At 37.5% G+C, this 27,286-nt stretch overlaps 3 protein-coding genes across 4 annotated transcripts; all 3 read right to left on the minus strand.

Annotated features, from left to right (window-relative positions):
- Positions 1-7,815: 7,815 nt before the first annotated feature.
- On the minus strand, positions 7,816-14,576 carry LOC116211521 (jacalin-related lectin 4-like). The gene is made up of 6 exons (XM_031545955.1): positions 13,927-14,576; positions 10,564-11,596; positions 9,817-10,260; positions 9,208-9,648; positions 8,637-9,068; positions 7,816-8,326 (listed from the first exon to the last, which is right to left on the minus strand). The coding sequence occupies exons 1-6, from the start codon at positions 14,439-14,441 to the stop codon at positions 8,087-8,089; spliced, it is 3,105 nt and encodes a 1,034-aa protein (XP_031401815.1). The 5' UTR covers positions 14,442-14,576; the 3' UTR covers positions 7,816-8,086.
- Positions 14,577-15,484: 908 nt separating this feature from the next.
- LOC116212197 (disease resistance protein RLM3-like) lies at positions 15,485-15,934 on the minus strand. The gene is made up of 2 exons (XM_031546766.1): positions 15,793-15,934; positions 15,485-15,615 (listed from the first exon to the last, which is right to left on the minus strand). The coding sequence occupies exons 1-2, from the start codon at positions 15,932-15,934 to the stop codon at positions 15,485-15,487; spliced, it is 273 nt and encodes a 90-aa protein (XP_031402626.1).
- A 7,133-nt stretch (positions 15,935-23,067) lies between these two features.
- On the minus strand, positions 23,068-25,802 carry LOC116210031 (thiamine pyrophosphokinase 1-like). 2 transcript variants are annotated; one of them, XM_031543821.1, is made up of 6 exons: positions 25,585-25,802; positions 25,351-25,447; positions 24,507-24,579; positions 24,139-24,240; positions 23,799-24,048; positions 23,068-23,418 (listed from the first exon to the last, which is right to left on the minus strand). In XM_031543821.1, exons 1-6 carry the CDS (start codon positions 25,715-25,717, stop codon positions 23,285-23,287), a joined length of 789 nt encoding a protein of 262 aa, XP_031399681.1. In that variant the 5' UTR covers positions 25,718-25,802; the 3' UTR covers positions 23,068-23,284. The 2 variants fall into 2 exon arrangements, with proteins under 2 accessions (XP_031399681.1, XP_031399683.1); XM_031543823.1 differs by having other exon boundaries at positions 25,351-25,452; positions 25,585-25,719.
- Positions 25,803-27,286: the final 1,484 nt, after the last annotated feature.

A 27,286-nucleotide genomic window follows, 5' to 3' on the forward strand; every position in this document is an offset into this window, starting at 1 on the left:
CCCCGTTCGGTATAAATACTGGTGCTCCGCCCTTTAGTGGAACTGATTTCGTGAAATTCTCAAGACACCCCGTCATGTGTCTCGAAGCTCTTGTGTCCAAAATCCATTCATCCTGCAAGTCTGCAAAAATAAATTCATTACCAACAAGCCGGTTCGGATCCATATTGTCTTGTGAAAGCATGGACGGCAATCGTTGAAATTGCTCATCGGGAAGGGCCTCTAAACGTTCAGCCCGCGAGCCATTTCCTAGGCCCATCTGGACTGCATTTGCCTGGTCTGGGCCCCGCTGGAATTGGGCTCTCCCTCGCGGCCCACCGCTCTACTTTGTCTGTCCTGTCCAGGCCCTTTCCTTCCATTGGGCTTGGATTTTGAGTGCCAAGATGGGTATCCAATGAGGGCCCAGCAAGAATTCCTCATGTGGCCCACTTTTCCACAGTTGCTGCAAATCGTCTTCTCCCCTGAAAAACCCTGCAACTCTCTGCTAGTTCCTCCTCGCCTCCGTTCCAGGTCTTCTTTGGCGAGAAATGCAGCCGATTCAGGAGTCGACTCTCGTGCACGCGAGACCAGCTTATGCCATTCTTTGTTCACCACCATTTTATACACCTTGTTCAAGTTCAGCATCGACTCAATACTGAGGATGGTGGATCGAATCGTGCTAAAATCCGAGGTGAGTCCCATCAGAAACTGAAAACATTTTTCCGTATCTCGTTGCGCAGCAATCACGGCACCCGCTCCACTTCTATAACCCGGGTGTTCTAAATAGAACTCTAACTCATCCCACAACAACTTCAATTTACCATAGTAATCCCGAACACTCAGCCCGTCATGCTTGAGAAGACAAATTTCGATTTTGATTTGGAAAACTCTAGATTGATTTCCCTCGGAATATCTCTCCTTGAGATCATCCCGTAAGCTTTTAGCATCCACGGCGTATGCAACGGTGGCCTGAACACTGCCTTCCATGGTGTTAAACATCCACGCCAAGATCGTGGAGTTACACCGTTCCCATCTTTCTCTGAGGGGACTGTCATCTCCCGGTTGCTCGAGAGACTCGTCTATGAAGGGCAGTTTGTTCCTTACCCGTAACGCGATCAACATGGCCCGTGACCATGTCAAATAGTTGTCGGCGTTGAGGGTGCACTCGATTATTTAGGCTCCCGTGCTATCTGACGACGTAAGGCGATATACCGGCGGGACCTCAACACTCCTCATTGAGCCATCCCCTGCCTCTCTGCCCTTTGATGAGTTAGAATCCATTCTCGGACTCTTCTCATCATCACTAACATAAGACATATTGAAGTCGAAAAATTTCAATCGGTTCAGGAGCGTAGGCGCTCTGATACCATGTGAAATTTGGATTAATCCAACTTATTATTCATTATGTTGATCAACCAATAAATAGCCCAACTGATATTACAAGAAAAGGAAACCAAGAAATATTCTAGGCCTAATATCTGTGACTACCTAAAATATCGAATAGCAATTATACAAGATTCCTAATATATACGTATACAATCTGAAATATCTGTAATGGATGGCATCCGAGTATTTATATATATTGTTCATGTCAAATTCGGATTGAGTCTAAGGTTCTCGTCATAAAAATAAAATGGGTACATTGGACTCAAAGGGAAGTTTAGATTATGTTGATTAGGTGAGATTTTTCATATACAACGTACAATATAGTCATAAAATGTATCATGGGAACATATATATAAGACTTATTAATCAAAATTAGGTTTCACGTAATTGAAAACCCACTGAAAGCATCTCATTGTTAAGACTAAGTCGATCCCCGAATGGAATTAATCTCAACTGATAGGCGAAAATTACTCATGGTTTCATCGAAAAAAAAATTAGGTTTCCTCATTTGATTGTTCACTATGATTACTAACAGATGCATCCAAAGGTGTGCAAAGAAATGGAAATTGCACCTTCATGAAAAAACCATTCCATACTGAATTGATAAGACCAAATAAAAAAAATGAATATTTTTCCGGGATGATTTTACTATTTCGATTTGGTCTTTATAATGATAATGGTTTTGCAAAATTTTAATCTAGAAAATTAAGAACGGTTAGGTTCAAGCTCAAAATTGTTTCGTCGCATTTCATGTCCACCCCAGATGCGTCTATCACTGGATGGGACCTCTGTGGCTCTCATAAACAAATACGGGAGACATCCTTATCTCAAAAATGTCATTAATTTCAACCAATTGACGACTATTCTGGCGAGTTAACAAAAGAATAACAAAGAATTTTTGAAAATTTGTCTATATAAAAATGGGTGATTGTGGTGGCCCATATTCTTAGTTAAAAATAGAAAATATTGAATTCAATTATGCGAATAGAGTTTTCTATGCTTGTTCATATAATTATTCCCCTTCTTAAGTTCTCTTTCTCCCCTTTTTTGCCCCCTTAATCTTGTATTGATACTTCAAAGCGCATTGGAGACGGCGCCATTTAAAAACTCTTAGCTCATCATTGATTGTCTCTTCGCCTCGAGAATAATCAAAACGATTTGTGTATCCATCGAGCGATCAGATATTTTCCCTTTCTAAGTAGATTGCATGTCTTTATTTTCAAGTTTCCCGCCTTTCATGTTCTTCCCGTACAAGACGCTGGCTTCTTTGCATAGACACCCAAGCATTCATGCATTGCGCAGCTATACAGCACCCAATCTTTGCTTTGTTTCCACCTTTTCCTTATCTCTGCAGCTCCTCTTATCCCCAAAACACCCAACGTTTAGTGTGTTCAGTACCACAACATCAAAGCTTCGGCCTGCTTCGTCCCTTCACCAGTTCCGCCGTTCAATCCATTTCCAAAGTTCATAATCAGCAAAATTGTTGTCTTCTTCACCTATTGCAAGGTAAAACTTTCGTTGCTCCTTCTCCCACAAACTTGGCCATTCAATCAGGTTTCTTTAGTTCATTATAATCAAATTTGTTGTCTTCTTCTCTTATTAGCAGGACAAGCTTTCATAAACTCGCTTTGTCCTCCTCTATCCTTCACGAATTCAGCCATTTAATCCATTTCCATAGCTCAAAATCATCAGCTCTGCATGGTTCTTTAGTTATTTTTGCAGGTAAATTTTTGTTGTTAGCCATGTATGTGGTTTATGGTTAACGCTTAACCAGATAGACATGATCGTTGAACCTACTGCTGAATTCGTAGAGGAAGGAAGCTCAAGTTGGATGATGAAATTTGTGTGTGCTAATATTGTAATTTCTTCTCTTATATTATCTGCCACAACCCCTGCCCCTCTCCATCTCTCCGCTGTATCTTTGAAATCTATGCATCTATGCTTGTGTTGGTCTGTTTTCTTGCACCCTATTCGATTATTCCCCTAGTGTCTTTGATTTAATGGTTTTTTTTTCATTTCAGAGTTTTCAAAACAGAGAGTACCAAAATCTTTCATCAAGACAAAAAGATAGACCACAAAAGACTCAACCTTCTATACTGCACATCATTTCCATTTCAAAATAAATACTCCTCTCTAAGAATTTTATGACTTACTTATCATAACCATTATTAGGAAAATATTCTTTTATTTTTTGGGTAAACAATCATTCATGGATGCTGTAGAGGATTGAAGAAAGGCCTCAACTGACCTTTTACTAGATTTGTTGTTTCTTACGCAGCCTCCTCACAGCTTAGCACCTCTTTTTTGTATACGCAGACCAGAATTCTGGAACCGTATCATGCAATTTCACTTCAATTCGCACATGTCAATAAACTTTGTTTAAGAATTTAAGATAACTTAAGGGCCCGTTTGAAACGTAAGAGTGATTTTAGAATCGCGATTCTGATTTTAACTCAACACACTATACAACAAAAATACACGTTTTCCAAGTTAAATTTATAATACTATCTCATTTGTCTTTTTCCACAATCAAAATCAAAATCAAAATAAAAAATTAAAATCATGATTCTAAAATCACACTAACAATTCAAACGCAACCTTATTATCCTACACTTCTGCCCAAAGTGCGAGACAACATCTAGTTTTAATCAAATCTTCAGATCGACCCTCTCTCTCTCTCTCCCCCCATGTTTCTTTCAATCTACTCTGTTCACGGGTTTCTTAGCCCCTTCTCCCCACCTCCCTTTCCCCTCATTGGCGACCTCGGGTCTTCGACATCGTGTGGGTGTCCGAAGCCTAAGATGAGCCTACTCAATACACACCTCACGCCTCACTCAGCCCACTCGCCCCACCTCCCTACCTGCAGTTTGATATTTCCAAGAATTCAAGTCAATATTAATTTATATTAGAAGTTGGAGAGGATCCATTACAGTGGATTGAATTGTAAATCATTCCACACATTGCATTGGGGATGAGGGATAGAGCTCTGACGACCTGTTCTGAATGAGATATGTTATGCTCAAGCGGTTAGAGCAATCCTCGAATAAATATGGAGTTGATTGCAATGACCTACTCATCGCATTGGCTTGTACACCCTCAGTAGCTTCTCTCTTATGACTCAGTAATTCGTGTAACGAATATTGTTCTTAATTGTACAATACATTCGAGAAATGGTTGTGGCTAACTATGCGGGGCTAGTCCTATTGATCGATTATAGGTAAGAAATGCTGTCTCAGGGCTTCCACAATAGACCAATTTTTGAAGAATGAGCCTCAATCCGCTCCACCTCAACTAGGAACATGATCCACTTGGCTCAGAGTATGTGGCTTACGGCTTTGGCACTAGTCGAATACTCTGTCTTTTATTTTCAAATAATTGAATCTATGTAATTTCTTGTCTCGGTGATGAATCTTTGTTTTGATTGGGAGGGTCCGGAGAATGGCCAAGTACAATTATGGGAGCTTGGGCTTCACCGTGATGCATTAGAGGGTGGCAGTGCCCTTGGCCTATAACTTGTCCAACAATCCCTCAGGACCTGCTGATTTTCATCGGGTATATGGCGAAAGGGATGCGCTCTTCAACACGCGTGATGTGCAGACATATCTCGATAGCCTCAAGCTTTAATGATGTGGGCAGGCACTCCGTGCAGTGCATCAAGAGCTATTTTTATGCCAACTTCATCATGGGCGTAAATGCCAAGGATGTTGTGTATGGTTAAGTCCTCTCTTTCACCAATTTGCTTTAATGAGGAATTTGGTCCAATGTCAGTTTACGATCCATAGCATTTTCTAAGCACCAGTTGAAATGCAAACAGCAAACAACAAAGAACCTGATCGATCACCAGAAAAATAGAGGCACAATATACATGGTTCGACCCCTCTGGCCTTACTCAACAAGCTGTGAAATAGAATCTGTGAGTCCACTAATGTTATTGCAACATTTAGAGAATTTTTGGTCAGCCAATTCATATTGAAAGTTGGGGCCATTCGGATCTACTGAGTCTTGCTGAAGAAACAAGCCCACTCAACCCTGTATTTTGATGTGAGTTACCCGGGTTCTTAGCATTTCAAAGATCTAAGTTTGAGCTCGTTATCATACGTAATAATCAAGTAAGATATGTGATTTCGAAAAGATATGTGAATCACTGAATACAAAAATATAGGATCACTTCGGCAAATTCAAAAATAAGAGTTGGTCGATTGGATCAAGAGAAGTAAAAAAGATATTTAATGGGATACTGGGGATTGGATCTTCTCCCTCATCTTCCATTCTAGCATCCTTGAGATGACGATCCGCATTAGTTGGTTTTGATGGTCGAGGCTTCTTGACAGACACAAATGCCACCATTTTCTGTTTCTATCTTCGGGTCATTAAGCAAAGCAGGAGAATCATCTTTTGCCTCTTGAAATCTTTAACATGCTCACCATTCGAGAAGTCTGACAACGATCGATCTTGTCTTCAGCCATCAACACGTTTGGTGTTAATCAGGTTGCTCATCTGCAGCGACGCGATTACATGACTACCTTTTTCGAATGAAAAACAGTCTGCTAGGATGTCAAAGAACAAAGAAACAGAACCACTATGTGTGATAAATATGCAGTGAGTGGCCCTATCTTCCAGGAAAGCCTCGATGCTTTCATAGCACGGGGATACATCTCGTCCAAAGAATCATCCCAGTCATGGTCTTGAACTCGACTTGTAATATCACTCGTATGAAAACTCAAGATGACAAAAAGAGAGAACAACATTGCAATTTCGCCCGTAGAATTCAATCACGTGAATGAACGTGACTGGACCACACACGCATAGGAGAATTCTTCAAAAGATTCCGTCAAGACATCATCAGACATTGGCATGCATAAATATTTAACTCACTGAGGATTGATAATTCAATTCAAAACAAAAATTGTTCCACATAATCATAAAATGATCAAGGCCCAGAAATATACGGTAATTTTATCTAGAATTTCGAAATTGCAATTGTTTTTGCACAATACCTTCCAGCCACGAATGAAGAATACCGCCTATTTTCCCTAATAACATCTTCCTAGTAATTTAGAAGAGAATTATTTCATATAAAATATTCTCTTCTAAATTCTGAAGAGATTGTGAGAAAAATTAGGCGATTTTCATCACTCGGGTTGGTGGAATTACGCAGAAGATGTTGCAAATTCAAAATATAGTAGTCATCTATTGCTTTCTTTTTTATTATTATTATTATTAATTATTCCCAGTCAATTATTTCCTTCATACACTTGAAGAAGAATGAGTTTGTTTTATTGTATTCGCCGAAAGTTCGAGAAAGTTTCACATGATAATCGGTCCATATCTGCAGGGGGGAACGCAGCATGACATTAGGCAAATAGAAAGATAATAGAAAAGAGCCAAGAGAGCATACTTCACAGAGAGAGTAGACAATGGATGCATACATGTATCTTCTTCTCACCGGAAATTCAACACCATATTGCAGAGCGTCGTTCCGATATTTCGAAACTGTGTGCCTTCATCGATGAACCCATCAGGTCGGTGGCAGAGGATGATAACCCGCTTAATAATTCCCAGCTTAATTAGCTATTACATAGCTAGCCCGTGGCGGTGGGAACCAATATAGAAAAATAATAAAATCCAATATATTTTCCTCTTTTGGGTGAAAAAATCCAATATATATTCTTATGTATCTAAGACCTGAACAACTATATCTCTTTGCAATTTGAATAATAATGAGTCATTCATGGAAGATATTTATATTTATATCCTTTTGCTTTGCGTGATCTCTTGGTCCTTAATTCGCTATTTTAAGTTCAAAATTTCAATAGTTTTCTATAATATTTAACTCTGTTTTTATACAATCTCGATTTTTGATTTTATGAACATTATGATTTAATTTGTGGATATTTGGTAACTATAATTAATTAAGTAAAGTTGTTATTTTTTTCACAAAAATAGGAGAATAAGTAGGAGCAGAGTTTTATAATAAGATCAGATTATAGAAAAATAAAAATGGTTATGAGGTCTCTTTCTTAAATAATAATATAAGATTAGATAAGATGAATAAAGTTAGTGATTTTCATTGATGGAGATTCTACGGTTGTTGTATCCTATATTTTCTACCCTTCATGCCTTTATTTCAGCTTGGTCTCAGTAGGCTTTTGCTATTCACAGAGTTACCCCATCTTTATTTGATTTGTGTACTTAATTAGGTCCCTTTTCTTCCCTTTTCTTCTTTGTTCTGTTTTTCTTTCAGTTCATTTATGATGAGATGCTTTGTATATCTCCCGTGTACTTTGTTCTTCACTCATAAATTATCATCCATCACCAAAAAAAAAAAAGACTCATATATTCTTTGTCCCGCACTGCGCGAGCGTTTCTTCCAATTGACTGATATATAAAACAAGAACACTACAACTCTCCTTGGCATTCTGAAAAGATAGAAAGCGTATGATGCTCAACTAATAAAAAGGATAACGTTTGTTGAACAATAATCCTCCATGATCCGCAATCCAAATAAGCTAGAGGATGGTTGAAGTGGAAAGTGAGGGAGCAAGACGCGAAAAGATCACAAAACAAATAGACATACAAACTTTTGCCGCCTCGTATTCAGTTTCCTGGCTATTCACCAAAAAGGAAAACAAATTCAAAAGAAATTGAAGAGAAATGTTGGGAAGAAAATAACTGAACAAGAGAAGCCTTCTGGAAGCCAATTTTTTTTGGAAGGTTACTGGCCTTAGAAGTGATCAACATGCGCTCCAATTGAATTAATGTATCTGCCACTTAGTCCATAAAATCCAACTAGTTTCCCGGTACTAGTTGTGAACGAAAAAGGTGTTCCTCCACCGTGGCCGAATGGCCCATGCGTCTTTTTATTGCTCTGAAATGTGAGCGATCTGACGACTGTATTACCTCGGAAGTTTCCAGTATATCCTGAGATTGATGTCAAGTATTCATTTGGGCAGTCCAGCTCAATCTACAACGTCATGATACCAAATAACCGTGTTAGTACTGTGTTGGACAATAAACCGAAGATCAATAAAGAATATGTGTCAATATTGTACTGCAAAATTTGTGCTTATATATGCGTGTAAACGTAAAAGCTATGCAACAAGATCAATTTGTACTTTGCTTGTTTCCTCATGCAACACTGGAAAATTAGAATGTTTTGAATGAAGAATGAAGTTGCTTTACACTTTCCATATATACCATCAATTTTTTCGACCAATATTCTTCATAATTATTTGTCAACCAATTCGATGAAGACCTAGAAATGTCATACATACCGTATATGAACATCCACCTCTATCGCCATGGTGTGCTGATTTCTTGCCTTTGTCGTAAACACAACATATGCCATCAATGATTACTCCGTAAGAAAGAAAGATTTGTTGCACATCTGTATGTTTTCCATCGTCCCAGGGATCTCCACTTCCACCTCCAAATGGTCCAACAGTGTTGGCTGGGTTCAGATGATCAAAAACTGGTGCAAAATATGCCCCAATGCAATCGAGATGTGAGTCAGATCTTCCATACAATCCAACTATCTTTCCGATATTTGGCGGGGATGAAAAGTATGAGCCTTTCTCTTGACCATATGGACCATACACTCTTTTGTTGCTTCGGAATGTCAATGAGTGAACAAGATACATTTCACGCAATTGACCAAGATAGCCGGAAATGGAAGTTATATACTCATTTGCACAATCCAATTCAATCTGTCAAACAAGATAACACGATGATATACAACATCAGACCTATATATATGTAGAATTGTAGACACAATGAATTAAATATCATGTCCACAGTTTAATATAAACCAACCGATACAAGTGCGAAAATTTTTATGGTACTAACCGTATGCGAATACGGGCCGCGACCTGCACCATGTTTCGATCCATCCGAAGAGGTTCCATTGTCATCGTATACGCATTTAATGGAATCCATCACGGTTCCACACCTGATAATGATTTGCCTTAAACCGGTATGTCTTCCTTCATCCCAAGGGCCTCCACCATTACCTCCGAAAGGTCCAACAATTCTCACATGATGTCTGTGAGAAACTGGTTCAAGATATGCTCCAATTGATTCGAGATGGCGATTGCAGCTTCCATAGAATCCCACGATCTTGCCACCAGTTGAAGGACCACTGAATGGTATCCCAACCTCTCGACCAAATGGTCCATACTTTCTCCTGTTACTGTTGAATGAGATTGACTGTAGAATGAGTCTGCCGAGATGTTCTCTCAGGTAGCCCGAGATCGATCTTAAGTACTCGTACGGATAGGCCAGCCTAACCTAGGAAAAGCATGAAACATACATCTAAGTCATTTAAGTCACATTATTCTTTATTTTTTTCGGTCATAACATCACAGTATTCTTTATTATTAGTAGTTTATCAGCGCAAATCAGTATATATATGGAAAAGCGAGAAGCTCATCTATTATGTGCATTAAGAGAAAATACCGAGTAGAATTTGCCGCCTCCTTTTTCACCGTGGGTGATGGGAATTGTGCCGTGACCGTCATTGTCGTAAATGATGCTGATAGACTCAACTTCTGAATCAAAGACCACATCGATCTGCCATATGTCTGCATGCTTTCCATCGTTCCAAGAATTTCCATCCTGGTTACCAAACGGGCCTATGGTTCTGAATGGATAAGGATGTGAAATTGGCCCGATATATGCTCCAATAGAATTTACATAGGGGTCACACTTCCCGAAGAATCCGAGTATCTTTTTACCCTTAATTTGTTTATCATGAAAAGAGAAACGTTTCCCATTTTCATCGCCAAATGGTCCATACGTCCTCCGATTACTGTGGATCGAGAGGGACTGGATAATGCTGAGATCTGTATTTGTACAACCTGAGATTGAAGTCAAAAATTCATCCGGGTAATCTAGTGTAACCTGCAAGAAGCTCTCGAAGTGTTGGTTCATCATTAGGTCTTGGCTAGCTCAAGAGGGCAATGATAGATAACAGAGTCTCGTGCATTAGAAAAATTGACAAGTAAGAAAAACAAAATTGTGAATCACGAGAATATAGGTTCAGATTTAGACGACATATCAAGATGACTAAGAGACATGTCTACGGAGTCATGCTGATGAACCAATTATGATTAGGAATCCAATGTTCAATAGTATGTTTGGATCAACACCCATTGCTTGAGAAAAAGGATGAAATAACAACGTCAGAGAATCTAATGAACTAACCGTAATAGTTTTGCCTTCGTGGGATCCACCATGCCTAGCTGAACGTACAAGAGACCCACCATGATCGTAGTCACTGCGGATAGAACCAATGACTGGCCCGAACACAACAATTTCCATCTGCCTTATACCCTTATAGGCTTTATCGTCATAAGGAGTCCCGCCACTTTCTCCGCATGGCTCAACCACGGATTCATGAGGTTGGAGAAATGAGTCCGTATTTTCTGAATATGCCTCAATCCAATCTAGAATAGGATTTCGTTCTAACTGCTCCAACAACTTGCCCCATTGATCTTTCTTTCTCCCGAAAAGGCAAGTGCCGAGAGTTTTAATGGCTGATGGAAGCCCTCCTGCATAGTGAACGAGATTCTTGAACAATTCTTCACAATCACAACCTTCTTCCAGGTCATCTCCTCCATCGTGGACCGCGTAACGACCAAAGAGCTGCAATGATTCTGTTGGACCAAGTCCTGAGACTATGAACTTGTGGTGTACTTTAAGACCATCCAGCAGCGACTCATCTTTCGTGGTTATTAAGATTCGACTACCGCGACCAAGCAGTCCTCCTCGTCCACCCGCAAGTAATGTAACCTGATTCTTTTGTTTCACGTCATCCAGTACGAGAAGTACCTTCTTATTGCGCAACTTATCCCTCATCAGACTAGCGTTGTGGTACCAATGATGCTCGTCCAATGCCAAGTGATTTATTTTCAAGACATCGTTGAGGAGCGTCTTCTGGAACTTAATAATTTCTTGATGTTTTGTATCTCCAATGTTTTCCAAGAAACTCACGCCTTCAAATTTGTTGTAAATGCGGCTGCATACAAGTCTTGCCAAGGTTGTCTTTCCTATCCCTTTCATCCCATATAAACCAATGACACGCACATCATCAGATGGCCCGGCATCTAACAAGGAAATCACAGCGCGTGCACTTTCATCTATTCCGACTGCATCTTTTATGAAGTAGTGTGAATTCGCGAAGGCAGTCAGGCTAGAGATTTGCCCCACAATTTTCTCAATGAGCATTGATTCATCCCTAATGATGTTGATGTGATAAAAACGATATTCAATTAATTATTTTGTAGCACATCATCAACCTATTTGAGAACCAAAATTAAGAACTTTAATTGAAATAGGATTAACAAAAGATAAACCATAGCTAAATATCAAATCTCTTATAACCAACTCTGTTAATGTAAATCATGGACGAATCTTTGTTATTCGTGAACATTTTATATAATCTATAAGTTTATGCTATAAGTGATCAGTCATCTTTTCAATACTAGTACTCGGGCCCTACATCTAGTTTTAATAATTACGCCATAGAATTTTGTGATTATAGAGAGAGCTCAGAAAGAGGTGGTAGATATCATGATATATACAAGAAAAAAATATAAAATCAAATAAGCAAATAATATCATTTCAATAGAGTAACGACAAAAAAAAGGGGAAAGTACAAAACCTCCAATGTGGTATGAACTTGAGACAAATTGAACAATGTAATTTTTTATGAACAAATAACATATTGTGATTCAATTCGCGAGACATAATGGTCCTCACTGTTAATTTTTCATCGCTTTTGGTCTTCAAAATTTTCTTTTTGTCATTATTACCCTCAAACTTTTAATTTTTTTTGCAATTTGATCCTAAAATTAGTAAAAAAAAATGGTTTGGGCCGCCGATTGGTGATCCCAACCCCACTACCGAGGTTGTCGACACCTGCAAAGGACATCGAGAATCTTGAGGATGGAGTCGAGGTCGCCGATTGGTGGCCCCAACCCCCGAACTGACCGAGATGTCAAACTTGATATCCTAATCCATTTGGGGGCAGGGCCGCAAGATAGGATCAGGGTTGCCGATTGATGGCCGTAGTCCCTGAACCGACCGGGATCTCAAACTCAAGATCTTGGTTTATTTGGGAGCGGAGGCCGCCAATCTGCGGCCCTGACCCTACCTACATGGTCGTTAGAAACCTTTATGGGTGTAAGTGACCTCGATGACATGGGGTCAGTGTTGTCAACTGGCGGCCCCAGCCCCTTTTCCTTTTTGTTTTTTGAATTTTAGAACCAAATTGAAAAAATAAAGTTGAAAGTTTGAGGGTAATAATGGCAAAAGAAAAAGTTTGAGGACCCTAAGTGATGAAAAAACTAACGGTGAGATTCATTATGTCTTACTAAGTAAACTATAATGTGTTATTTGTTCCTCAAAAAGCCACATAGTTCAATTTATCCCAAACTCAAATCACAAAAGGATATTTTTACTTTTTCCAAAGACAATTGAGGCAAATTCGAGTATTGTATATGGAAAAAAAATCACGATAAAAAGAATTTTAACCCTTAGAGGGCCAATCTGACTTGATTTGGATTTATCGGAACACATTGAACTTTTGGATATTATGATACAAACCCGAGAAAAAATGTAATAAAAATAATATTTTAATAGATAATTTTTTTAAAAAAAATGATCATGAAAAATACGGCTCGACTCGCCAGAGGAGATGGACCAGTTTCGATTGCCTTATTAGAATAAAATAAATAAATATATAGCTATACTATTGTAAAGGGAGTACTTCCGTACTTCATCTCACTTTCACTTTTCAAATTCGGCCAAGATAGATGCGCTTTAATTAACAAGAGCCATCAATTTTAGGTTAAAATGATAAAATTATCCAAACAATCACCCATTACTCAGTCTCATTCCCTATTTTTTCTCTCCTCTCCCTCTCTAGTCTCTCCTCTCTCCTCTCTCCTTATGTCTGTATGCTTCTTTCCAAAAATTCTAATTGACACCATTGTTTATTTTAAAAAAAAATTCAATTTAATAATAATTTTATTGTTTAAATAATTGTTATTTTTAAGTTAAATTACTATTACTTCCTATATTCTACCTTTTTATTTTTTATGTTACCACTCTAGAGCGGGTGAGTTTCCTCCAGTATATATGAAAAAGAAAAGGGTGGTGTTGTACCCATTGGGCTCATCCTGTAAATGCCATCTTAATCAGTTCCTTGCCTAATAGAGCGCAGCCCGATCCCTATCGGAGGTCACTGGCTCCCCCCCCCCCCCCCCCCCCCCCCCCCCCCCCCCCAACAATAGAAAGGTATAAGACTAGAGTAAACAAACATTGTAACATTGAGGACAAGGTTGAGGAATATGAAGTGATTTGTTTTCTTCCGTAAATTATTACGTGACCCAGTAGCTCATCGGGCTCAAGAGAGGAAGAATTTCAGGGGGCATTTCAGAAGTAAAGGAGTTTGTTTGGCCAAAAAAAAGCCAAGAAATTTGACAGAGTGGGAATGTTTGCATATTGCAATTTACCAACATATGAATATATACAAGTTGGAGGAGGTTAAAGGTGGATTTGTACCCGTTGGTGTCATTCTGTAAATGCCATCCCGATCGGTTCCCTGCCTCATCGAGGGCAGCCCGCCAGGCAGCCGCCTTGGCCTCCCCTTGCTCGGCCGCACTGCTCTCTAACCCTCTCCCGAACTCCCCTTTCTGCCTCCGGACGTCCGTTGGCTCCACGTCAAAGAAGATTGGGACCACCATGTGGCCATGGTCTCTATACACCTGCCCGTCACAGTTCATTATCTCGACAAGCTCGTCAAGGCACCACCTAGAGTTGGAGTAGTGGGTGGTGAAGAGAACAAAGGCAATCCTCGAGCCGCGGATCGCTTCCAAGAGCATCGGTCCCACGATGCGGCCGCGTTGGTCCCAGTCGACGTCGTGGTAGCAGCTGATCTCGGCACGCTCAAAGGCACGGAAGAGGTGGGACATGAAGCTCTTCCTCGCATCTTCACCCCTGAAGCTCACGAACACATCATACTTCCATTCGGGCAGGGCTGAAGCCGGCGGAGGTTGGGTCGAGGTTTCCCCGGCCATGGCTAAGGCTTAAGGATGTGTGTATGAAGTGAATTTTGGGAATGTGATGAAATTGTACAGGGGGTTTTGAGTCCTTTGAAAATGGGGGAAAGCTGTCGCAAGGACTTTTAATGCATTACTTTATACGGGGACATCGTTTGGGTGTCCCCCCTCACAAGTAGGTTGGGCCATAAGGGTACTTATGTCAAGTCCAAAAGTAATTACGAAAATGTAATTCAATTACAAATTGACAACTAATAGATTTAATCTATAATTAAATGGTTCAAAGTTCACATAATAGACCTCGTGAATAGAGTTAAAGCCAATGATTGGATAGGATTATCTCAACTAATAGGTTTAGATTATCTGTGATATTAACAAAAAAAAAATTAATGGATTCGCTCAAGTGATTTATTTAAGAATTTATGTGATATCATTTAAAGTATAATTCGACTTATACGGATTTTAGTAATTTTGCGCAGTCGAATTTAGGCGGCGCATCAATGTGGTCAATGTCATCACCTCAGTTAGTCAAAAATGTCACCGAAGAATTTTCAGCCGACCACCATTCTCGTGAGTGGAACTAAAAACCAAAGGCTAGTTCTTGGAATTTTCATTGGTCAGAACTGTTAGATCTACTTCTCGAAGTGATAATGGAACAGTTCATTGCAAATAGAGATAAAAGTCCACTTGTTGTTCTCCCGAGATTTCCATGGTCGGAATCTGGAAAAATCTGAGAGCTTTCTTTTGCAAATTGACTATAATTTTTTATCGGAGGCAGACAAAAGAAGAGAGAGAGAGAGAGAGAGAATCAAGAAAAAAGAAAGAAATTATGTAAAGAGTAAATTAAAAAGGCAGAAAGTAATTAAAAATTCACATGATTCTGCCAATTTTTTAAAGGGAGGCTAAAAGAAGGGTTTTTAAGCTGTCGAGGATTGGGTCGACGTAAAGAATTAGTTGAGATAAGAATTAATATAATATCAATCTTTGGAAGGGCAGTTTGTTAATTTACTCTTGTTTAAATGCCATCCTTACCGGTTCACTGCCTCACCGATCGTAGCCTGTCAGACGGCCATGTTAGCCTCCCCATGCATGGTTGCGTAGCTCTCCATCTCTCTCCCGAACTCTCCTTCCTGCTTTCGGACTTCTGATGGCTCCACATCATAGAAGATCGGAATTACCATGTGATCGTGGTCTCTTTAAACTGGCATGTCACACTTCATTATCTCGACAAGCTCGTTGAGGCACCAACTAGAGTTGGAGTAGTGGTTGGTCAAGAGAACAAGTGTGATCCTTGAGTAGCGAATTGCTTCCAAGAGCATCGGCCTCACAATGAGTCCACGTTAGTCCCAATCGATGTCGCGGTAGCAACTGATATCGACTAGCTCAAAGGCACAGAAGAGGTGGGATATGAAGCCCTTCCTTGCGTCTTCACCCCTGAAGCTCACGAACACATCGTACTTCCACTTTGGCGAGGCCAAAGCTAGCAATGGTTGGGTTGAGGTTTTGCCCATGGTTAAGAAGCTTAAGGCCTATTTGGTTTCAGAATTTGATTTTAAAATCATGATTTTTATTTTAACTCTACCCACTACACAACAAAAACACACGTTTCCCAAGTCAAATTTATAATACCATCTCATTTATCATTTTTCACGATCAAGATCAAAATCAAAATCAAAATCAAAATCAAAGTTACTTTAACTCTGAAACCAAACGCACTATAAGGATGTTTGGAATATGATGAAGACCATGGCAAGGGACATCTAAGGCCACGATTATATGTGGAAGTATATAATAGAACTCTAATAAAACCTCTCGTTCCACGCATCGCGTGTCGATCGAGTTTTGGAGTCTCCGACGTCAATATATATATATAATTTTTTAAGATTATGTAATAATAAATTTGCATTTAATTAAATGCTTACTAGTAATGCAGAACCTCCACCAAGAAATACTAAATTTTCTTTACCGAAAAGAAAAGCAAGCTAAAATATTAAACATGCATATATTGTGGATTAATTTTTTTTTTAGAAAAAAGAGTTCAACCTAAAAATCTCATAAAGAAAATATTATGTCCTTGGAATATTTTAGTACGCGCAAATTTTTGTTTCACCCCTCTAATTCTCAATCTACATAAAATATAGCTATTTTTTTACCTTATATTTAAGCAATGCACTATTATATATAGATTGGTATAAACCAGTACATTGCGGGGAAGTATAACTCGACATTTATATGAGTGTGTAATTCAACATTCTTCGAGAACACTTTGTAGAATATTCCACAAAAAGTTATATGTTTAAAGAAATTTTTTTTTTTTGCGATTTTCGATCAGTAATTATAAATTGTACTTCTTATTTTTAAGTAAATATTTGCATTTATGGGCTATGTGCAGTGTGACTATTAATGTCGCAGTTCTGATAAAACTATAATAATAAGAAACAAGGAAAATTTTTAGAATTGGGATTATTAATGGAGTTTTTATTTTATATATCTCCTAATTTTATCATTTTATCAAATTTATCTCATGTTTTAAAAATTACTCAAAAAAACTTATGATTTATTTTATGTTCCAAATCTATCACGTCGTCGATTTGTCTGTCAATGAAACGTAAGTGGCAAGACTGGGTCTACTTACGTTCCGCGTCGACATCACTGATAAATGTTAATAGAGAAATTAACGTAATGATAAATTTAGAATCATATATAAATCATGGGGCTTGCTAAGTAATTTTTAAATCATAAGATAAATTTAAAAGATGGCTGATAATATGAAATATTTGATGTAATTAGTCATTATTAATTTATTAAAGGGGAGTATGCTCGCCTCCTTCAGCTGCAAGGTATCACATGGCCTGCCAAAAAAAAATGAAAAGACAGTTTCGTGGAATTGACACCTTTGACTGGCATTGAACGACAAGAAAGCAGTCAAAGAAAGTTGACAAATAATAATAATAATAATAATAATCCACAGCATCCGACAGGTGGACCTCGGCGATAGTCCAGCACATCGTCAGAATTCTCCATGTGCGGAATAATTAGAATTTTTGATACGGTAATAAAAAAAATTTAGGGCAAATTATAAAATAAAAAAAACCTAAATTTTGTAAAAAAACTCAATTTTATCCTCAATTTTACTTTGTAACAAAAAAATCATATGTTTTGAAAATTATTTCAGATTTGACTTCCATTACTATTCTGTTAAGATTTTCGTTTATTTGCCTACGTGGATTTTATGGAATCCACCAAATTTGCACATCATTTAATCTTCTCTTTTCTTTACAAAATTAACCTAAGTTTTAATAAAAGTCTCAGTTTTATTCTATATTTTGATTTGTAATTTTAAAAAAATACATGTCAGCATTTCGTTTTGGTCCACTAGCTCTAGGAGAGAACATCAATGACATTCCTGACTACAACCCGAAAACTATTACAAAAGAAGACCTAGCAAATTCTGGGTTACTATACATAGCCGGGTCAACCATGTCAACCGAACGGTCCCAGAAATGATACATGGAGGATCGCAGCATGAGAAAAATTCGAAATCGACAACCTAGCATGATCACAAGGAGGGGTAAAATCATCATTTTTGTCATCCATCGATGGGAAGTAATCCGATTGACTCGGCTGTGAATAGTAACTCTGGATTTACTTGGTCTTCTTTTATAATGATTTTTGGATTGTAGTCAGGAATGCTATTGATGTTCTCTCCTGGAGTCGGTGGACCAAAACAGGATGTTGACATGAATTTTTAAAAAAATTACAAATCAAAATCTAAAACAAAACTGAAACTTTTATGAAAACTTAGGTTATTTTTGTAAAGAAGAAAGAAGATGATCAAATAATATGCAAATTTGGTGAGTCCCATAAAGTTCGGGTATGCAAATAGACGAAAATTTTAATAGGATAGTAACGGAGGCCGAATCTGAGACGATTATCATAATGTGTGATTTTTTTTGTTACGAAGTAGAACTTATGACAAAACTAATACTTTTTACAAAATTTAGGATTTTGTTTGTAATTTGCCCAAAATGTTAACAAACAAAATTGTAAGATAATGACTATTACATGAAAATATGGAGATTTGACCAAACAAATAAAATAAGAAAGTACTAAAAGAAACACCTAAAGTACCAAAAATTTGGTAAGTTTAGTACTTACTTTTAAAAAAAAAACATTTTCTGACTTGGGGTGTCCGTGTTTAGCTCGACTAATTCATAGCGCTCCTTAAATCCCTTGCAGCGTATGTATCGGGCAAACAAATAAAATATGAAATTCAAGAAATACTTGATTAAAATTCATTGCAACTCATTAAATACTGACCACATTGTGAAGGAAACTTTTTTACATAAAGTACTAAAAGAGCTAACTTAAATACATTCGGAAAGTTTAGTACTTTCGTTTTTTTTTTTTTTACTTTTTCTCATCCGAGGATGTCCGTCCTTAGCTTGACTAATCTCCAAGATTCCGTGAATCCCCAGCACCGTATGTACCGAGTAAACAAATAAAATAAGAAATTTGAGAAATACCCAATTAAAATTTTATTACAACTCATTAAATTACTTACCACATTGTGCATGAAACTTTTTAACAAAAAATACTAAAAAAATCGCCTAAAACACCAAATATTTAGTAAGCTTAGTACTTTTTTAAAAAAAAAACTTTTTTGAGCTGGGGTGTTAGTGCTTAGCTCCAATAATCCCTGGGTCCATGAATCCCCGACAGCATACGTACTGGACAGATATGCTCAAGAAGTGCAGGGACGTAAGAAAATTTTAGAGAGATGCTTCCCTCGTTTTTTGGAAAAGGAAAAAAATAATATATTCGAATAGCTACTAAAATTTTCTTTTCCTTTTTTCCAGTTTTTACCAAAATTTTATTTGAATAGCTAAATTTTGCTGGTCTTACCATATGATATCTACTGACCCCACAAACACAAGACAGGAAGGAAAACTTTGTCAACCAGACCATGAACAAATTCAGCATAAACTTGCCAAAAACATAGCAATGAACTATATTTTTCTCTCTCTAAAACACGAAAATAAATTCTTATAGAGTCAATATTGGTCCAAAAAATTATATAGACAGATTCCTCATATTGTAGAAAGTTACATTACTTTACGACTTATAATTTCGTTGCACGGTTTGAGAGATATCACTCTCCCAAGTTTTATGCATTATGAGTGAAAACCGAATTTCAACGAATTTTTTTAGCTTTTTTCTTCATTTTTTGTCTCGAATCTCGATCATAAGCAGTAGTTCTATGTATAAATTTTTTTATAGCCACCATAAACACGGGAATCGAAGGTCCGAGTAATGTGAACGAATGCGGCAAATTCGCCTAGAAGACGAGAGTAGTAAAACAAAGGGAGATACCAAATGGACTTTTTTGATGTCAAGAATTGATGTTGACAAGGACTAAAATGATGTGACCAAGCAATGACTGAATTGATGTGATCAAGCGGAGAAACTAAATTGATGTGATCAATGACCAAATTGACATGACCAATGACCAAATTAATGTGATCAATGACGAAATTGAAATGCTCAAGGACTAAATTAATGTGGTCATAGACGAAATTAACATGACTAGGGACGAAATTGATGTGACTTGAAACTAAATTGATGTGACATTTTTCTTGGAGATCCAATTGATGCAACTTGCATAAGTTAGAGACGAAATTGATCGTCTACTCAAATTTTAATAGATAGGATAATCATAAATTCAAGTTTAGTATCAATGAAAAAATTTACAAAGATAATGATTAAATGATGATCATGACATTATTAATATATCTAGAAAGATATATCTAGAAGCTATATATATTTGAACGAGTCATGTAAAAAGAATACATTTAAATATTTTATATATATATAATTATTAGGGGTGATCGGTTTTGGATACCATATATTTTTCACGATACCCGGACCCTATCCTATAAAGGACATGTTCCAAGATTTTGGAACCTAACCCTACTTTGTTGAATTCTGAAATCGAAACCTACCCGGAACCTATATCATACCACAGGTTATGGGTATCCTGTTGAAACCTGTAAATTTTTTTTCTCTCACTAAATAAAACCGAAAATGTCACATACATAATCAGTAATCACGTCAAATAGAATATCAATAAAATTTAGATTAATCCACAACAACAAAAAATAATATATCTCATCAATCCATCTACAAAATTAAACATTCATAATACGATCTCACACAACAAAGTGTTTTTGCTATGATTCATTAGAAGAGGCAATAACTTTACTCTTTCCTCCTTTTTTTTAAATAAACAACCGGTTCCGGGTACCCTATAGGCAGGAACCAGAATTGGAATCGATTTTCACTGGTTCCTGATTTTAATACCTGGAACCTATCATATTTTCAATACGAGTTACCCGGGTATACCCGGAACCGTGCACACCCCTAATAATTATGCGTCTTTGCATTGGAATATACAAAAAGTAAAACATAGATTGTCTCGATATGATGATTAGATTTCGTAAAAAATATACCTGCAACGAAGTGCGGGTTATCATATTCAAAATAATATCACTAGATCATATTTTTTTCGGTTGTTTTCTATATGTGATTGTTTCAAATATTTGAATTTCTATAATAAAATCAATTATAGATAATAATGATAGTTATTTTATAATGAGTTTATAATTCATGGACTTTTTTATAAATATAATTTATGGATTTATGAGTACTCTAATCACATTTTTTAAAATATTATCATTATTAATAAGTGAGTTTAAGAAATAATAATTTCTTCATAGTACATGTGTGTAATAATTATATGAGATAGTTTTTGGACCGGAGGCGAAGTGCGGTATTTTTTTTTCCTAATATTAATTCTATGAAAAGACTCAGCGATTAGTCAAATCGCAATATTATTAGCCATCTTTAGAACAAATATCATTTTTTTAAAGTGAGGAGTATGAAGGAAAACTCATTTTGAATTGTTAATGACCTCAATGCTTGGAACTTCTTCTTTTTCTTCTTCTTCTTTTCCCTCTCTCTCTGTTAATCATTAACTCACTGAAAATTGTATTAAAAAAAATCATATTGGAGCAATTATACACTATTTGAAATATACTATAACATACGATATATAGTGGGAAAGTTGGAGCTAATTGATAAACTTTAAAGAGCACTTTTGGCTGTTGTTTGATCACTGAAAGAATTCTGGAAAGTTGAAACAAATATAATCTCCAAGCATTTGAATATTATCATCAAGTAAGACATATTTATTTCAACAAATCAATGAATGAAATACTTGAAACATACTTTCCAAGTGATACCTACGTTCTGCTTAAGCATTATTATGATCAACTAGTACGTGCACTTTCTCATTTGCGGATGAAATGTTAGATCATAATAGATGAAATAACACAAGAGAGGAAGCTTTTTCATTCAAATCAAAAGATCCCTTAAAAACATTTTAAGTTTTAAGGATTTATTTGAGTAGATCATCAATTTTAGCGCTCTATTTTAAATGACACTCTGATTCGATCCAATTTGGAGAAGCAACGAATGAATTTTGGCTTTTCAGAAATTAAGAAAAAAAAAAAGAATTGAGTCAAAATATGGAAATTTCGGAAATTTAAAAAATGAGATCTCCGGTTTAGACTTTTTCGAAAATAGAAAATATTTTGGGTTCCAAATTGGACAAGTTGCACATTCGTCCGCCCGTTTGCATACCACTTCAAGAAAGTTTAAACTTTGGTAGCTGGAAAAAAAAAAAGATTTCATGAATTAGATTTTTTTCGGAAATAGAAAATATTTTGGGTTCCAAATTGGACAAGTTGCACATTCTTCCGTTTGTTTGCATGCCACTTCAAGATATTTTAAAACATTGGTAACTGGAAAAAAAAATTAAAAATTAGATTACATGAATTAGACTTTTTCGGAAATAGAAAATATTTTGGGTTCCAAATTGACCAAGTTGCACATTCTTCCGTCCGTTTGCATACCACTTCAAGAAAGTTTAAAACATTGGTAACTGGAAAAAAATTAAAAATTAGATTTCATGAATTAAACTTTTTTGGAAATAGAAAATATTTTGGGTTCCAAATTGGACAAGTTGCACAGTCTTCCGTCCGTTTGCAAACCACTTCAAGAAATTTTAAAACATTGGTAACTGAAAAAAACATTAAAAATTAGATTTCATGAATTAGATTTTTTTCGGAAATAGAAAATATTTTGGATTCCAAATTGGACAAGTTGCACATTCTTCCGTCCGTTTGCCTACCACTTCAAGAAATTCTAAAACTTTGGTAACTGAAAAACAAATTATAAATTAGATTTCATAAATTAGACTTTTTCAGAAATAGAAAATATTTTGGGTTCCAAATTGGACAAGTTGCACATTCTTCCATCCGTTTGGATACCACTTCAAGAAATTTTAGAACTTTAGTAACTGAAAAAAAATTTAAAATTAGATTTCTTAAATTTTTACAAAATATTTCTCATCTTACACGCAACAGGTTGTGAGAGAAAGAGAGAGAGAGAGAGAGACTCTCATTTTGATCTAGGTACCCTAGGAAATCCCATATAATTGAAAGGTGAGAATCCAAACAAACCCAAAGATTTTTTACGTGCGACATAAGTCTTTGAACCAATAAAACTAAATGGACTACTGACGTCTGCACAAGAGGAACTCAGATTACAATATTTGATGACACGACAAATTGTTGCACAAGAAAATGCATTACAATTATTTGAATCGAATACGAGAAACACGGTTGAATAGTAGAGAACAAATACACGGATCCAATATGGACAGAGGAAGATTCCACCCTCAGCAATTATAAAGAATCAATCATAAAATCGACAGAATTGGTAGCTTCTGCAAGACATGTTTACGGCGAACTGTCTTGGGACTTTTTGATCGATATGGTCCAAAGCAGATCAGAATCAGAATGCACAGTGACAGTCTCCCCCTTTGCAATGTTTGATGTACTAACTAACCCTCCAAACTTCATCTCTGTATCGCCTGTGATAATCAGCAAATGGACATAGGTCAGGTACACACCAAATCAGAGCTCACCCTGTGTCCATACAATTACACGAATAATACTCATTAGTCTACAACCTACTTGAATTCGATATTTACAAACAAAATTTCTTGTGGGAATGCCATGCATTTAAGCATCGAATGCAGCTGCTCCAAGGATACCCAATTGGAGAAAAGCAGTAGAAAATAGTTATAGACTACAAGAAAAGCCGTAATACTGCAATGATACTTATTAACATCCATCTCCTTCATGGTCTTGACTCATTATATCTGCAATTTGTTTATGAACTTGAGGGTTGGCATCCCCTGGGTGTGTAATTAAATTTCGATATGCATAGTCAGAAAGAAAAGGAACTCACTGAGATCCCACTGGAGACCGGTTGTTGTAGTACTTCTAGATGGCATCCCAATTGGAATAAGTCCGCAGTGTGGACCCACAACAGATGACAAAACATGGATCTCATGATTCTGGGCTTTTGGAAGCAGATGTATCAGGCAATCATCAGATATAAGGATTATTCTTGTATCCTTGAAGCGGCATAGAACATTGATATTTCCAACCTCATGGTCAAATCGTCCACCTAGTGCTCCCGCAACTAAGATACATAACTGCCAATAGTTCACAACGAATTAAGTTTAAAAATAAAGATAAGAGGTTCAAGCATCAGGAAGGTAAGGAGTTCCAATAATGAAACTCACCTTAGATTTTTCTAGGTCGGGAGTGAAATCACAGATGAAGGACACACATTTGTGCAAATCAGTGGTGTCCTGATCATGAGATGCATCTACAACTTTAGTTCCCTGCACCAATTAGCAAGAATAAAAGTGCTCAGCCTGAAGTTGGAATTGCATTAATATTGATATAGAAGAAAGAGTGATAGCACCAAAATAAATTTCGAGGCAATATTCTTGTTAAGACAGATATATTAGCTTGAAAATTTTCAAGCTATCTCAGAAAACACATAGAAGGAGCAAGATGCAGGGGGAAAGATCAGCACCGAGTTTCAAATAGGTTATAAATGAACGTCATCCCATCACTCAAGATCGTCAACAGGAAGGAAAAATACCAGTTTGATGTAAAAATCCACCACATCTGTTCTAACAGAATCCATGTCACCTTTGATAACATCTGGTTTGTACCTGAAAGAAATCTGAAAGTTAATTCAACAAACTTTACTCCCACTTTCTTTAGATACAAAGCCCCATTGAAAAAGGTGTTCTTAGACTATTTTCAGAAACTTCTAACAGTCAAATTGCATATTATGTATAATATATAACCGCAACCAGTCAAATATGATTTACTAGGCTTCAAGCCAGAAAAATGATAACATAGAGTGTTCATGTCCATAGAACCCAGAAACTGCGAGCATGGTGCAAGGCTACCTAATGTGATCTTCAGTGTCGCTGATGATGTAATAATATTAGTTAACAACTCACCATCCTCGTGAAAGGAACGTATAATCCAGATCAATTAGGGCAACGAACAAAGATAGCTCTACTAAAAACAAAACACAGGCGGGAACAGAGCGAATCAATTCCCACTCTCGAGAAAAATTAAAAAAGGAGTCAATTTGATCCGAAGATTTCGGTATGTTATGTTTTTTAAGTGGATTACTCCTAAGTAACAGAAGAAAAAAAGTATCTTCACATTTGTATTCATATTATCTCGAGCTCCTTCACAACTTCATCGCCGATTTGTTCTTGGAAGATCATACCAGAAAGCACCATGCAATCTTCCCAAATTTTGACCTAGAGCTAAAATTAGAAGGATTCAATCCCAAATTCGTCCATTAACACGGAACGAACCCACAAACGATTCACAGAGCACTCTTACGGGAGCTGAAAGTGAGCATGAGCTTGCCCGTATTCACAAAGTAAACGTCCAGGGAACAAAGGCAAAAAGCAACTCACCGGTTTCGGACGGCAACAGCGTCTTCGTGAGGGAACAAGCCGGGCATTTCGTCAAACACCCGGTTGGCGCCTCCATCAGCGCAGAGCCGCAGCTGTGCTGCTCTAAACAACAACAAAGGCAACACACGACAGTCACACACCGGCCAGCACATAACCCCGCCCGAATCTAGCGATCAGACGGAGGACGAGAAGAAGGGTGGAGGCAGGAGGAAGAAGGGAAGCAAAAAGCGTTACCGTGCTGCCAGAGGAGGGGAGTGAAGCGGGGGAGGCGCTGGTTGAGGACGATGAGGGCGTAGTTGAGGGACGGACGGTGGTCGGGGGCGACCGAGGGGAGGAGGAAGGCGGAGGAGTGGTGGACGACTTCCATGATTTAGTCGCCTCGCCCGTCGGGGATGAGAGAGAGAGAGAGAGAGAGAGAGTGGAGATCTTCAGTGGTTAGTTAAGTAAGAGAAGGGGAGGGAAAGAAACGCAAAAAGACTAAATCAATAATAATAGGATTTAACTTCCCTGCAGAGGCTCTTTTAAGTGTTTACTGTGACCAATCGGGACATGTCAGTTGAATATAGTCGATCGTAAAATAAATATTATTGAGTGTAATAAAGTGCAATTAATCATGTTACATTTTTAATCGATTATGTTTAATTAGATCGGTTATGTTCGGGAACTGAATAAAATTCCCAATAATAATGGTGGGGGGTTTTAATGGTCAAAGCGGAGAATCAGTCGGCAAGAAGGCAACGGAAGAATCCCTTCCCACTAGATTCGCGACCATTTACAGCCATTCAAGCAAACTGTATACACAATTCATTTAAATTTCTATTATTTGACATGCTAATAATATAGGGGATTATTTCTCTCTCTCTCTGTCTCTCTCTCTCTTTTTTTTTTTCTCCTCAAGGATTTTCAGATGGTGCTCCAAGCTAAATTAGGGCACCATTAAGAGAGTGACGCAAATTAACCTCAGCCATCCAATTCTAATAATTGGGTTGACATTGCGCCAAGTGCTTTTCGATATGGATTGCACTTTTCATGCCAGTGGGCCTCCCCCCAGGCGACTACCGGCTCCATAGTGGCTGCCGCAGCCCTCTGACATCAGCAACGACCTTCCCAATGGGTGTGGTCCCAGGTAAAAATGCTGGTACTAAATTTTTTTTTTGACAAAATTGACAATTTAGTCTCCTAAAAGGTACACCTCACTGCAAGTTGATCCCTTACGCATATTGTGTGTACAAGTTGGTCCGAACATTGCAAATGTTTGTACCATGTAGTCCTTCCGTTCGAAAAATGGGAGGTCCCTGTCGGGAAGTGCTCAGACGACCGTTAATTGGCAAAATTGGTCGTCCTTAAAGTCAAACCCTGCAAAACGAAAAACAAAATCATATTATCCCCAAATCGGTGCTTCCCGCGATGTCCCTGAAACCCTAATTGAACCACCTGATTCGACTCAAATCATCAAATTCGACCAAACGCCTCAATATTTCTGTAATTGAGAGTGTCGACTGTGATCTTCCGGAGTTTCATTCGTGATTGTGGTCGTTTCCTGGTGAGAAGCACCTGGGATTATTGTTGCGGGAGTTGGCAGAAAGGCTGTTGATTTGGGTGCCACATGGGGACCAGGTCAGTACATTTATCTTAATTTTTTTCAACTGCTGTGTTGATGAAAGTGATTAAGGCATTGTTTTTTATGAATGTCATCCCAAAAAGGGTCGATTTTGTCTGTGGATGGAAGAGTGCTGAATGGGATTGGTTTGAGTGTTGTAACAAATTTTATATTTGTCTGCATGAGTGTGGAATGAGCAATTCAGATCATATGTTCTATGTGCATTGGAGGAAGCAAAGTGTTCTATATGAGAGGGGAACAGAGTTTTCTGTTTTAGCTAATTCTCTTTCTGCTTCAGTTTATTGCCTGGTTATTGATGGTTATTGATGCTGTTTC

Source organism: Punica granatum, chromosome 6 (assembly GCF_007655135.1).
Source record: "Punica granatum isolate Tunisia-2019 chromosome 6, ASM765513v2, whole genome shotgun sequence".
Classification (NCBI taxonomy): domain Eukaryota; kingdom Viridiplantae; phylum Streptophyta; class Magnoliopsida; order Myrtales; family Lythraceae; genus Punica; species Punica granatum.